Source organism: Bombina bombina, chromosome 7 (assembly GCF_027579735.1).
Source record: "Bombina bombina isolate aBomBom1 chromosome 7, aBomBom1.pri, whole genome shotgun sequence".
In the NCBI taxonomy this organism is placed as follows: Eukaryota; Metazoa; Chordata; class Amphibia; order Anura; family Bombinatoridae; genus Bombina; species Bombina bombina.
In genome coordinates this window covers 271,945,075-271,959,421 of record NC_069505.1, presented here as the reverse complement: position 1 = coordinate 271,959,421, position 14,347 = coordinate 271,945,075, and the positions used below count along the sequence as shown (strand labels likewise).

At 37.0% G+C, this 14,347-nt stretch overlaps 1 protein-coding gene across 1 annotated transcript in view; it reads right to left on the bottom strand.

The window, feature by feature from the left end:
• The window catches only part of SUSD3 (sushi domain containing 3), a 234,593-nt gene that overhangs the window by 14,743 nt on the left and 205,503 nt on the right, over nucleotides 1–14,347 (bottom strand). The window contains exon 4 of the mRNA XM_053689362.1: nucleotides 8,163–8,324. Coding sequence (XP_053545337.1) covers nucleotides 8,163–8,324 — 162 coding nt within the window. The remainder of the gene's footprint in view (nucleotides 1–8,162; nucleotides 8,325–14,347) is intronic.

The window sequence follows — 14,347 nt, the reverse complement described above, 5'->3', positions numbered from 1 at the left end:
AATACCCTGTATACACTGTTACCAAAGCACCAGCACTTTCTGGGTAAGATATGCAAATTAGATATGCAACATCTCAGGCTTTTTTCTTCTGATACTGTGTTAGAACAAAACAATCCAATTGGGGTAAGTGCTGCACAACCAAAATAACATCTGGATAGCTGTTTCGGTCTCATTAGAACTCTTTAGCAGAACAGTTGCATATGTTACCCAGAATCCTCTGGTGCTTTGGTATGGTGTATTTGTTGGATAAAAGCAAGCGGGGATACTTGCCTAAATTTTCTCCACCATAATGTGAGATATATATATATATATATATATATACATATATATATATATATATATATATATATATATATATATATATATATATATATATATATATATATAAATATATATATATATATAAATAAATAAAAAAATATAAAACAAGAGTACTGCAGTATGCAGTAATACCTTTTGTTTTTGGACTAACATTACATAGAAAAAGACAAGCTTTGGAGAGTTTATTCTCTTCCTCAGGTCTGAATAATATGATAGAATTTTGATGTCTTAGAAAGAAGAGGGCTATAGAGATAGGGAGAGATCTGGGAGTAGAGTTGCAGGGTGTTGTAAATAACAGGTCAGTCTGATGGTTAAAAAATACAGGGGGGGTTGGAAATGAAAAAAAACACACACAATGGGAGGGTAGATGCTAGATGATCTTAGAACATAGAATTGCATTCTGAGGCAGTCACTCATGTTACCATGCACATATGTGTACAAGCCAATCACAGACGTTAGGTGACTTATACAAAGTTTTGATGTGCAAAAGTTTTAGGCAGGTGTGAAAACATGCTGCAAAGTGCTTTCAACAAATGTTAATAGTTTATTATCAATTAACAAAATGTAAAGAGAGTCAAGAGAAGAAAAATCTAAATCAAATCAATATTTGGTGTGACTACCCTTTGCCTTTAAAACAGCATCAACTTTTCTAGGCACATTTGTGCAAAGTCTATACACACACACATATATATATATATAACACATAGAAACACCCATCACTCACCAGCTAGCTCACAGCTAAGATAAAATCACAACTGGAAAGGTTAGTCACCGCATCTGGCCAAATGGGAAAGCTCAGGCACCACGTCAAGGTCCTTTCCATTGCCTGAGTCTCTAACACAGCCACACCATCATGCGAGCTCACAAAGCCAAACAGACTGAGAACAAAGAAGGGGTGCACAGGTGGCCGTAATCACCCAGAGAAAATACAAAACATGGAAGGGAACTGCACTCCAAGACCGGACCAGGTACACATCATGTGACTCAGAAGCATCCAGCCTTGGGTGATAAATAGCACTCCAAAAAAGCTGTGATGTCACCAGAGCCACAGGCAGTTAACCCCAGTCCGGAATGGGTGCAAGAAACAAGGGGGATTACAAATAAAAAGTAATACAACACATAGAAACACCCAGCACTCACCAGCTAGCTCACAGCTAAGATAAAATCACAACTGGAAAGGTTAGTCACCGCATCTGGCCAAATGGGAAAGCTCAGGCACCACGTCAAGGTCCTTTCCATTGCCTGAGTCCCTAACACAGCCACACCATCATGCGAGCTCACAAAGCCAAACAGACTGAGAACAAAGAAGGGGTGCACAGGTGGCTGTAATCACCCAGAGAAAATACAAAACATGGAAGGGAACTGCACTCCAAGACCGGACCAGGTACACATCATGTGACTCAGCAGCATCCAGCCCTGGGTGCTAAATAGCACTCCAAAAAAGCTGTGGCCAGATGCGGTGACTAACCTTTCCAGTTGTGATTTTATCTTAGCTGTGAGCTAGCTGGTGAGTGCTGGGTGTTTCTATGTGTTGTATTACTTTTTATTTGTAATCCCCCTTGTTTCTTGCACCCATTCCAGACTGGGGTTAACTGCCTGTGGCTCTGGTGACATCACAGCTTTTTTGGAGTGCTATTTAGCACCCAGGGCTGGATGCTGCTGAGTCACATGATGTGTACCTGGTCCGGTCTTGGAGTGCAGTTCCCTTCCATGTTTTGTATTTTCTCTGGGTGATTACAGCCACCTGTGCACCCCTTCTTTGTTCTCAGTCTGTTTGGCTTTGTGAGCTCGCATGATGGTGTGGCTGTGTTAGGGACTCAGGCAATGGAAAGGACCTTGACGTGGTGCCTGAGCTTTCCCATTTGGCCAGATGCGGTGACTAACCTTTCCAGTTGTGATTTTATCTTAGCTGTGAGCTAGCTGGTGAGTGCTGGGTGTTTCTATGTGTTGTATTACTTTTTATTTGTAATCCCCCTTGTTTCTTGCACCCATTCCGGACTGGGGTTAACTGCCTGTGGCTCTGGTGACATCACAGCTTTTTTGGAGTGCTATATAGCACCCAGGGCTAGATGCTGCTGAGTCACATGATGTGTACCTGGTCCGGTCTTGGAGTGCAGTTCCCTTCCATGTTTTATATATATATATATATATATATATATATATATATACACTCTCACCGGCCTCTTTATTATGTACACATGTTTAATTGCTTGGTAACACAAATAACTAATCAGCCAATCACAATGCAGCAACTCAATGCATTTAGGCATCTAGACATGGTAATGACGACTTGCTGAAGTTCAAACCGAGCATCAGAATGGGGAAGAAAGGGGATTTAAGTGACTTTGAACGTGGCATGGTTTTTGGTGCCAGACGGGGTGGTCTGAGTATTTAAAAAACTGCTGATCTACTGGGATTTTCATGCACAACCATCTCTAAGGTTTACAGAGAATGGTCAGAAAAAGAGAAAATATCCCGTGAGCGGCAGTTGTGTGGACGACAATGCCTTGTTGATGTCAGAGGTCAGAGGAGAATGGGCATACTGGTTCGAGATGATAGAAAGGCAACAGTAACTCAAATAACTACTCGTTACAACCAAGGTATGCAGAATACCATCTCTGAATGCACAACACATCAAACCTTGAAGCAGATGGGCTACAGCTACAAAAGGCCACACCGGGTGCCACTCTGTGGCTACAATTCGCTCATCAAAATTGGACAATAGAACATTGGAAAAACGTTGCCTGGTCTGAGTCTCGATTTCAGCTGCAACATTCAGATGGTAGGGTCAGAATTTGGCGTAAACAACATGAAAGGATGGATCCATCCTGCCTTGTATCAACAGTTCAGGCTGATGGTAGTAGTGTAATGGTGTGGGGGACATTTTGGGCCCCTTAGTACCAATTGAGCATCGTTTAAGCACCACGGCCTACCTGAGTATTATTGCTGACCATGTCCATCCCTTTATGACTACAGTGTACCCATCTTCTGATGGCTACTTCCAGCAGGATAATGCACCATGTCACAAAGCTCAAATCATCTCAAACTGGTTTCTTGAACATGACAATGAGTTCACTGTACTCCAATGGCCTCCACAGTCACCAGATCTCAATCCAATAGAGCACCTTTGAGATGTGGTGGAACAGGAGATTCGCATCATGGATGTGTAGCTGACAAAATCTGCAACAACTGCGTGATGGTATGTCAATATGTACCAAAATCTCTGAGGAATGTTTCCAACACCTTGTTGAATCTATGCAACAAAAAATTAAGGCAGGTGTAATGGCAAAGGGGGTCTAACCCGGTACTAGCAAGGTGTACCTAATAAAGTGGCCGGTGAGTTTATATGTATATATATATATATATATATATATACACACACACAAACACACATATAAGGGTGGAAGAATAGAGTTACTAGTAATGAGGGGAAATGTTGCTAGCTCAATGTTAAAGATAATTAAAAAAAAGTCATATTTTCCCCGTCCACTGCAACAAATAACAAAATATATTTTGTTTAGAAAATGAGACAGTAAATTATCACAATTATGCCAAACCTACAACATGACAGGTTCACTTAAGACTTTGACCAATCAGTTATAATAATGGCATATGTTTGTAAGCAAAGAACTATTAATTAACATAAAAAGCAAGCAAGCCAAATACAGCGAACATTTATAACTTCTTTTGATAATTAAGAAATCCCAGAGTAATAAGTAGGGTTGCCACCTTTACCTTCATAAGACCGCTGCTCCTGAGTGGCGGACAGCAATCAGCCCGATTGGATACGATCGGGTTGACTGACACCTCCTGCTAGTGGCCGATTGTCTGCAAATCTGCAGGGGGTGGTATTGCACAAGCATTTTACGAGAACTGCTGGTGTAAAGATAAATGCTGACAGCGTATGCTGTCGTCATTTATCGATATCGGGCTGACATTATATGCTACAGCAGATCATGTCCGTCAGACAAATGATAAATCGGCCCTCTCTTATAATAGCTCATAAACACAAACTTGCACAGAGATATTCCCACTGTCTATCTCACTCACACACACACACTCTATCTCACACACGTTAACAGTCTCACACACACTCATTCTGACACAAACTCTTTCTCACGCACACACAGACACACGCACACAAAGACACTAACGCTCTCACACACACTAACACAAACATGCTCTCAAACATGCTATGTCTCTCACACACACACACAAATACACTCACTCTTTCACACACAGACTCACATACACTGACAAACACACATTCTCACACACAAACACACACACACACAGAAACACAGAAACACACACAATGACACACACAACACACACACACACAAGAGGGAAATAACTGTAGGCACGTGCAGTATGTTGCAAATGCACAGTACAATGTCCCCTTTTTTGGCTGTGGCTGTTTCCCACCAAAACCGGACATGTGCATGTCAGGGTCTGACACACTAATGGAAACACTAAGGGCTAGATTACAAGTGGAGCACTAAATTATTGAGCGCCCACAAATAGGCAAATTTGCCCGTTTTCAGGTGAGTGATAGTTAATCAGCCTTTACAAGTGGCTGGTTATTGCCACTATGAGTTTGCGGTAGCAATTAGCACTTATAAAATTAACCAGACATCAGATCTCTAGTTAATTTTATAAATCTGTGCCAAATGGTCCCAAAATACCATGAAGTGTATTTTATTAAAAAATAAAGATGACAGCATCTTTATTTTATAATAAAATTACTGCACTAGGCAGTTTCTTGGGGTTAAAGTTGGTGGGAGTGGGGCTTATAAACATATATATTTATGTGTTACGATGTGTATATACACTTAACACTTAAATATATATGTATATATATATATATATATATATGTAATCATATACATATATATTTAAACATGCTGACATCGCTGCGCTACTTACCCCCTTCTCTGCACTGACAGCATTAGAACAAGACTTCCATAGGAGCCTATGGAAGCGTGCTCTCGTGAGCGGAATGCTTCCCAGCAATGCAAACGCGAGGTCGCGTTCACATTGATGACAACCTGTAATACCAGAGCACATTAAACAGAGCACATCCTTTTTATGAAAGCAATATTTAGTGCTCCACTTGTAATCTGTCCCTAACTGTTTGGGTCACTTATGGACAGGTGGCAACCCTTATAATAGGCTCCCAGAAGTCGTATCTGTAATTGGGGAAAGGCAAGTGTTTTTACTGCTGAATATTTTACTAAATGACTTTAGTTTTCCATATCAAGATGACAGAATAAATACAGCAGATTTTCTTTAAACAAATGTTTTATTTAACAATTTAAACTTGTCTTCCAATTTTTAAAATTACACAAGTCCAAAGTTGAATGTGCCATAGAATGTCATATTTAAGGGACAGTGAAGAGGCTAGAGCTGTGCATTCGGGATTCTGATGAATACAAATTTGTTCAAATTTATGCCAGTTTGGAGATTCTTCCGCTATACGAGCAGTTGAATACATTATAGGACGAAATAGACGAAGAATGAATGATTCCTTGACCAAATCGTTTTGTTCATTTGTTTTTACCATTTGCCACCAATAAAGGTGAAGGAAAGTGGGAAAGGAGCTATATATAAGTTAGACTATTAGCTCCTTAGGTTGTAATTAGGGATGGGCGAATGTTTCTAAAAATTTGAAATTTAAAACAAATTTTTATACATTTGTTTGTTCAAATCAAATTTCGAATGTTTATATAAAATTCTAACATTCTATTTTCAAATTTTAGTTTTTGAATTTTTCAATAAAATTTGAAAATATTCATTAGAATAATAGAATGTTTAGCTATGTATTCATTCAATTTCGAAATGTAATATTCGAATTTGAATGTGACATTCAGATTTGAAATAGTATTTCTAGTCTAATACTGTGTTTTTTAAATGTAATATTCGAATTCGAATGTGACATTCGAATTCAAAATAGTATTTCTAGTTTACAACTGTGTTTAACCCTTTGAGTGCTAAGCACTTTCCCACCTGGGTACTAATATTTTCTAAGGTTTTTTTATTTTTAAAATTTTTGAAAAAAAAGTTTAAATTTTTTTGGGGGGTCTGTAGCTGCTTAGATGCCTCAGATACAGGCTTCTAAGCAGCATGCCCCCTCCTCCTATACTTAACATTGTTAAGTATAAATAAAGTTGCGCTGTGATGTCATCACGTCATTGAGCGTGACGTCACCGTGCATCACGTGAAGCCTTGGCAATGCCTGTACTCTACAGGCACGATCACCAGGGTAGGAGCGGTTAAGAGCCCCCAGATCTCCCTCAAGGTGGGAGAGTGCTCATGACGGCTCTGAGCCGTCATTAGCACCAGAGTGAGAAACTCTGTAACGGCTCAGAGCCGTCATTAGCACTCAAAGGGTTAATAAATGTGATATTCGATTTGAATGTGATATTCAAATTCAAAATAGTATTTCTAGTCTAATACTGTGTTTTATAAATGTAATATTCAAATTTGAATGTGATATTCGATTTGAATGTGACATTCGAATTCGAAATAGTGTTTCTAGTCTACAATTGTGTTTTATAAATGTAATATTCAAATTCGAAAGTGACATTCGAATTCGAATGTGACATTCGAAAACTGTTAATAACATTTGAAAATCAAATTTTTAAGAATATTCTTTCTTATCAACATTCTATTATGTAAATCGAATTTCTACAATAACATTCGTTCTAACATTCTAATTCGAATATAAACATATTCGCCCATCCCTAGTTGTAATGATGTACAGGGGTCTGATCTGTCTATATTCCTTGTCCAGTCCCGCCATGGTATTACTAATGATTGATGTTTAGGGAGGTGGGAGACTAGTGGACACTCATTTTCTGTCATGGCTTCTATATATATTTCTTTTGTTTCCATGTAGGTATGTGAAAACCTTTGTAAAAACCCAACAAAAAGATAAAAAAAAAACCCAACAACTGAGAACAGATAGGTTCTTATAGCTTTTCTTGAGTTTCCTAATTTAAATCTAAAATACCACAACCAATGTTTCTGATTTATTGTGCAGGTAACATGTTGCCTAGATAATTCAAATTAATGTTTTTCAAATTAATTAGAATGCCATAGAAAGACAAAACAGTAGTTGATTTTGATGTTTTTGTACAGCAAAATTTAGAATAGAAAGGAATGGGTCATGGTTTGAAGAGTTGTGGCCTTGTTATTTAAAGGTAAATAATATACTAACGTACCATATGCTTAGCAGTGGATTGCTACCAAGTTAAAGGGACATGAAACTCAAAAGTTTTCTTTCATGATTCAGAGTATACCATTATAAAAAAAAAATATATTGTACTTCTCTATGACATTTGCTTCATTCACTTGGTATCCTTTGTGGAAGGCTGCTGATTGGGGACTGCACATAAATGCCTCTTGTCATTGGCTCACCAGATGTGCTCAGCTATCTCCCAGTAGCGCATTGCTGCTCCTGAACCTACTTAGGTATGCTTTTCAGCAAAGGATTGAAGAGGATGAAGCAAATTAGATAACAGAAGTAAATTAGAAAGTTGTTTAAAATTGCATGCTCTGTCTAAATCATGAATGTCTAATTATGACTTTACTTTTCCTTTAAATACAGAGAATTTTCTTTTTGCACTTTAAAAGTCCCTTTAAGCCCATTTTCTTTATGTGTGGCTTACGTCAGTTTCTCTCCCTAGAGAATCATAACCATACCGGTGTGACGTTTAACATTAATGCAAGTTTAGTATAAAATCATGGGCACATCAAGAACGTACTGTAGCCTGGCTTATGATACAAATCCTCTAAAGCACCAAATAAAAGAGTATTATATTCAGTGCGCAGTGGCTTACCCACAGAATCCTCCGTTTTCATAAGCTGCATTAATCCACTCGTCATACACGGTTTTGCTCTCTAGCTTGTTGTTATTATTGTTTTGCCCTTTTATTCCAAAATATGCAGCCTGCATATTTTCCAGTTCTTCACATTCGTACTGACGCCACACAACCTTGTCCCTGTAGCAAACACATTGACATAAGAATAACTGAGTAATACATCTGAAAAAATGCCCATTTCTCAAGTAACATCTAGTACTTAAAGGGATATGAAACACACACATTTTCTGTTGGGATTCAGACGAGGCATACATTTTTTTTTTTTTTAAAAGTTTCCAATTTACTTCTATTATCAAATGAGTTTAATTCCCATTGTATTCTTTGTTGAAGAGATAACTAGGTAGCATTAACCTAGATACCTAGATAACATTGTCGCAAACCTGCTTATGTCCTGGCTTTTCAACAAATGATACCAGGTGAAGAAAGTTTGATAGTAGAAGTAAATTAGAAAGTTGTTTAAAATCGCATACTATGTATGATACTAATGTATCTGTTTCGCGCGAGCCTTCAGGCTAGCCGGAAACAGGAGTTAAGAAGCAGTGGTCTTAAGAGGCTGCGGCAGACAGCAATTATCCCAATCAGATACGTTCGGGATGATTGACAACCCCTGCTAGCAGGTGATTGGCCTCAAATGTGCAGGGGGCGGTATTTCATCAGCAGTTCACTAGAAATGCTTGTGAAATGATAAATGCAGACAGCATATGCTGTTAGCATTTATCGATGTGCGGCGGATATGCTTTGCAACAGCGGATCATGTCTACCTGCACAATGATAATTCGGCTATCTGAATCAGGTAAAAAAAAAATGATGTTTCATGTCACTTTTCTAAAAGCTTTAGCTTCCATTTCATACTAAGAATACATCCTTTTGAAAATGTAATATTTTTTTTTCTATCAGAACTTATCAAAAGGCTTTCAAAATAAAATGTTACCAAAGGATGAACTTCCATTTAAGAACCATACTACATTTTAAAAAATATACAGCCAGAAAATAAATGCCATTGCAAGGTAAAATAAATTGCTCTCAGTTATTTCTTATTTATAATTGCTTTGTTTAGAAAAGTATATTGAATTTTTTTTTTTTTAAATAATGTCATTCAAACAACTAAAGATGTGTCATATTTTCTTATACAGTTTTCTTCTTTTATTTGTTTGTAATTAAAAGTCAATTATGGGCTTGTTTCCATTAAGCCGTTAAAAATGGAGCCGTAAGCTATCGAAGCGGCCAACAGCTAAAAGTAATTTAAGGCTCTATTTTAGTACCAGGTTTCCATTGAAAAAGTTTCCGCTTTGCATGCTACCTTACACTACAATCGATCGCATATACGGCGCCGCATACAAGTGGGGCGCGTATATTTTTACCCGTTGCTAGCTGTTAAAATAAATTCAAACACCTAACACATGCGCAATATCTACCAATCAACCGCAATCCCCCCACCGCAATAACAAATGTATTAACCCCCAATCCGCCAACCCCATATCGCAAAGTATCTATTTAAACTATTAACCCCTATTGTGCCATGCCCCCACAATGCAATCTAGCTATTTAAACTATTAACCGCTAAACCACCATGCCCCCATATCGCAAATAACTAATCACTAAGCCCTAACACCCCCTAAATTAACCCCAATCCTAAATTACAATTAAAATAATATTCTAAATTACAATTAAAATTAAAAAAACTAACATTACTTTAAAAAAAACATTAAAAAACCCATTAAATTAATCTAAAATTACAAAAAATAAAAAAGTCTAACATTACATAAAATAATAAGCCAAATTATCAAAAATAAAAAAATTATACCTAATCCCTATGAAAATAACCCCCCCCCAATAAAAATGTGTATGGGCATTGCCCTTAAAAGGGCATTCAGTTCTTTTACCGCCCATTAACTCCCTAATCTAAAAAATAAAAATGTATTTTTTTAAAAAAAAAAACCTAAGTCTAACCCCCCAGATAGGTACTCACGGTTCCTGAGGTCCGGCAGTGAAGTCTTCTTAGAAGCGGCGACCTCTTCTATCTTCATCCAGGACCGCGGAACTGAAGACCGGTGACTGAGGAACTGAAGACCGGCATCCGTGGAGCCAAGGAGTGTGGAGGATCCTTTTCGTATGATCACCGCCGTACACTGAATATTGAATGCAAGTTACGTGTTTAAATATGGCGTACCTTGTATTCCTATTGGCTGATTTGATTCTTCAAATTCAAATCAGCCAATAGAATGAGAGCTTCTGAAATACTATTGGCTGATTTGAACAGCCAATAGAATTTCAGTAGCTCTCATCCTATTGGCTGATTCTTGCATTCAATATTCAGTGTACAGCAGTGATTGTACAAAGAGGATCCTCCACGCTCCTTGGCTCTGCGGTCGACAGTCTTCAGTTCCCCCGGTCCTGGATGAAGATAGAAGAGGTCGCTGCTTGAAAGAAGACTTCACCGCCGGACTTCAGGAACCATGAGTACTTATCTGGGGGTTAGACTTAGGGTTTTTTTTGTAATTTTTGTAATTTTTTTATTTTTTAGATTAGGGATTAAATGGGCGGTAAAAGAGGTGAATGCCCTTTTAAGAGCAGTAAAAGATCTGAATGCCCTTTTAAGGGCAATGCCCATAAAAATACCCCTTTAGGGGCAATAGGTAGTTTAGGATTTTTTTAGTAATATTTTTTTTTTATTTAGGGGTGTTTGGTGGGTGGGGTTTTTTTACTGTTGGGGGAACTTAGTTTTTTTTAAAGGTAAAAGAGCTGTTTTAACTTAGGGCAATGCCCTACAAAAAGACCCTTTTAAGGTTTATTTGTAGTTTAGTATTAGATTAGGGTGTGTGTTTTTTTTGGGGGAGCTTTTTTATTTTCATAGGGATTTGGTATAATTTTTTAATTTTGATAATTTGGTTTATTATTTTATGTAATGTTAGACATTTTTATTTTTTGTAATTTTAGATTAATTTAAAAAAAATATTTTTTATTTTTAAAATGTTAGGTTTTTTATTTTAATTGTAATTTAGGATTTATTATTTTAATTGTAATTTAGGATTATTTTAATTTATGTAATGGGGTTAATTTAGGGAGTGTTAGGTTAGGTGGTTTAGTGATTAGTTATTTGCGATATGGGGTCATGGCGGTTTAGGGGTTAATAGTTTAAATAGCTAGATTGCGTTGTGGGGCATGGCGGATTAGGGGTTAAGAGTTTAAATAGCTAGATTGCGTTGTGGGGCATGGCGGATTAGGGGTTAAGAGTTTTAATAGATACTTTGCGATATGGGGGTTAACAGATTAGGGGTTAATGGTTTAAATAGATACTTTGCGATATGGGGGTTAACAGATTAGGGGTTAATGGTTTAAATAGATACTTTGCAATATGGGGGCATGGCAGATTAGCGGTTAATAGTTTTTATAGCTAAATTGCGTTGTGGGGCATGGCGGTTTAGAGGTTAATACATTTATTATAAGTTGCAATGTGGGGGGTTATGGCGGATAGAGGGGCTTTGACGTGTCGGGTTAGATTTCAATGGGAAAAAGGTCTCAGAAAGCACCCTTTTCCTGTTTTACACCTAGTTGAGCCGGGTGTAATTTTTGTTAATGTATTGGCAGCCTCCGACAACACCTGTTTGCAAGGGCATTGGGAACCCGGTATTATTTAAAGATTAGCGGCTTCTGATACTTTGTATGGGACACAATAATGTTTTCGGCAGCCGGAGTCCGGTTGCCAAAATTGAGTTATAACGGGCCGTTGGAAGCAGTTGGTGAACAATATTGTTTCCGACAGCTTATTTAACGGTTTGCGAGTGCACGCAAACCGAATTACGGCTCAATGAAAACGAGCCCTATTTGTGCCCATATGTTGTGAGTACTGTTGTACCCCAATACTGTCTACTAACTATTTTAACATATTGGACTCTGATAAAGTTGATATTTGTACAAACGCTAGCCTTTTATTATTTGTGTTTAAAAAAACAAAGCCAAAAAAACACCAGATTCCACTTTGGACTTTTCTGTAGAAAATTATTAGATACGTTTTTCTAAAGGACTGTGTTATTTTATTCAAACAATTTACACTAGGCTGCTTTTAATTTATTGAAAAACTGCAAAATCTAGAAATTACAAACAGTTTTATGTCATGTTAACCTTTCTCTTTTATATGCTTAATAGAAATTTGTTAAGTTTAATATCCCTTTAAAACTTATTCCACAAAGACAAAGTTATCACAAGCAAAGTGTTAATTCCCATCATGCAATATTGCATTTTTGTGTACAGTTCTTTTATCTCAGCTACCCAAAGGACCTTAAGGTACAATGCTACCTATATATTCACAAACTAAATCTATTGAATTATCTTTTTACACCTGTTCTGTTTTAGCTTCTGTTTTTCATCTCTTGTTATTTTTAGCTATAGTTTCCAGGTAATTAAATGTAACACAATTTAAATTTAAGTCTACAGACAAACATAATGTTCTCCAGACCAATTAAACTAAAGTCCATGAAATGTTCACTATCTCAGGTGTCAGAAGCAAATTAATTGGCTGTGGAGACATTTAAACGGATGCTTATTACATTTAGTTTAAGTATGTTTTAAAGCAAGCAGGATACTTGACCATGTGTATTTACTTATAGATTCAGGTACACACACACACACACACACACACATATATATATATATATATATATATATATATATATATATATATATATATATATATATATATATATATATATTATTTATCAGTATTAATATGTAGCTATTAGCTAGTGTTGCTTGTCAGTATATAATTGCTTACTGTGAAGTTTTTGTACTTTATCAAAATAATTCATGTTTAGTTACTATGATATTCAAGGTCCCTGACATAACTGCATGATTCCTATCATTATATAACTAGTATAAATATCCACAAATATCCCCATGTTTGTCAAACATGGTTCCAGTAAGTCTCTTTTTCTATAAACATTAGTGGGGTTCAACCTTGGTTAATGGCCAAATAGAGATACTGACTTGTTTTTCAGAATATGTTTACAAAATACATATTTGTCTGTTATAGCTTAGTGACGAGTGCCATCTTCCGAGGGAAAAATATTCTAACTGCTAAATCTTAGCTTTTTTAACCAAAATGTTAATTAATCTGTAATTAGTGTTAGCCAATAATTTATGTGAACCTAACCTTATCAGTTGGGGTGGAGTTAAGCATTTTCCATAAAATACACACTCACCCACAAAAGGGGGAGAAGGGGACACAAGCAGATGGCACAAGGGGCCACACTGAGCATGCATGATGACCACACCCTATCCATAGGAGATGGAAAGCTAAGATGACCAGATAGACAAGTCAGGATGATGGCAAGAGAGGGTCCAGGGGTAACCTAAGAGAGTCTTTTTACACTGAACCTATATGAAACAAACCTATATGAAACAGTTTTATTAATATGATTTATGCTCTTTACATTTATATTCAAAGTTTTATTATTGAATCAGGTGAGTTAATCAATTCTGGTTTGCCCTTTATAGTCACAAATATTTTTGTTTGGTAATTCCTGTTAACCTGGTTTTATCTGTCGACAATAACACTAGGTCAATCAGGAATCTGGTAATAATATCATTTTCTTATGGTTTGCCAGGATTATCAGTTTACCTGATTCTTGCCAGCTATGCTGAGAATTTAAATAACAAAAGTTTCTGTTTCTCTATTATACATGCAAGCTACTGCAAGTAAAATAATTTAGTGATTGTTTTCATTAGTTTTAACCTGATAATCATTAAATCATTGTAATGATGTATGCTTATTGATTTGCTTTATTCAAATATTGCTTATTATTTCTAATAATTATTTTAATAAACTAACACCTAGATTTAGAGTTTGGCGTTTGCAGTCAAAAGCAGCGTTAAGGAGTCCTAACGCTGCTTTTTACCACCCGCTGGTATTTAGAGTCAGCCAGGAAAGGGTCTAATGCTCACTTCCCTACCGCGATTCCAGGCTACCGCAGATCCCCTTACGCCAATTGCGTATCCTATCTTTTCAATGGGATCTGCCTAACACCGGTATTTGGAGTCTTGGGAGAAGTGAGCGGTAGACCCTCTACCGGCAAGACTCCTACCGCCAAAAAAAGTCAGTAGTTAAGAGCTTTATGGGCTAACGCCGGAATATAAAGCTCTTAACT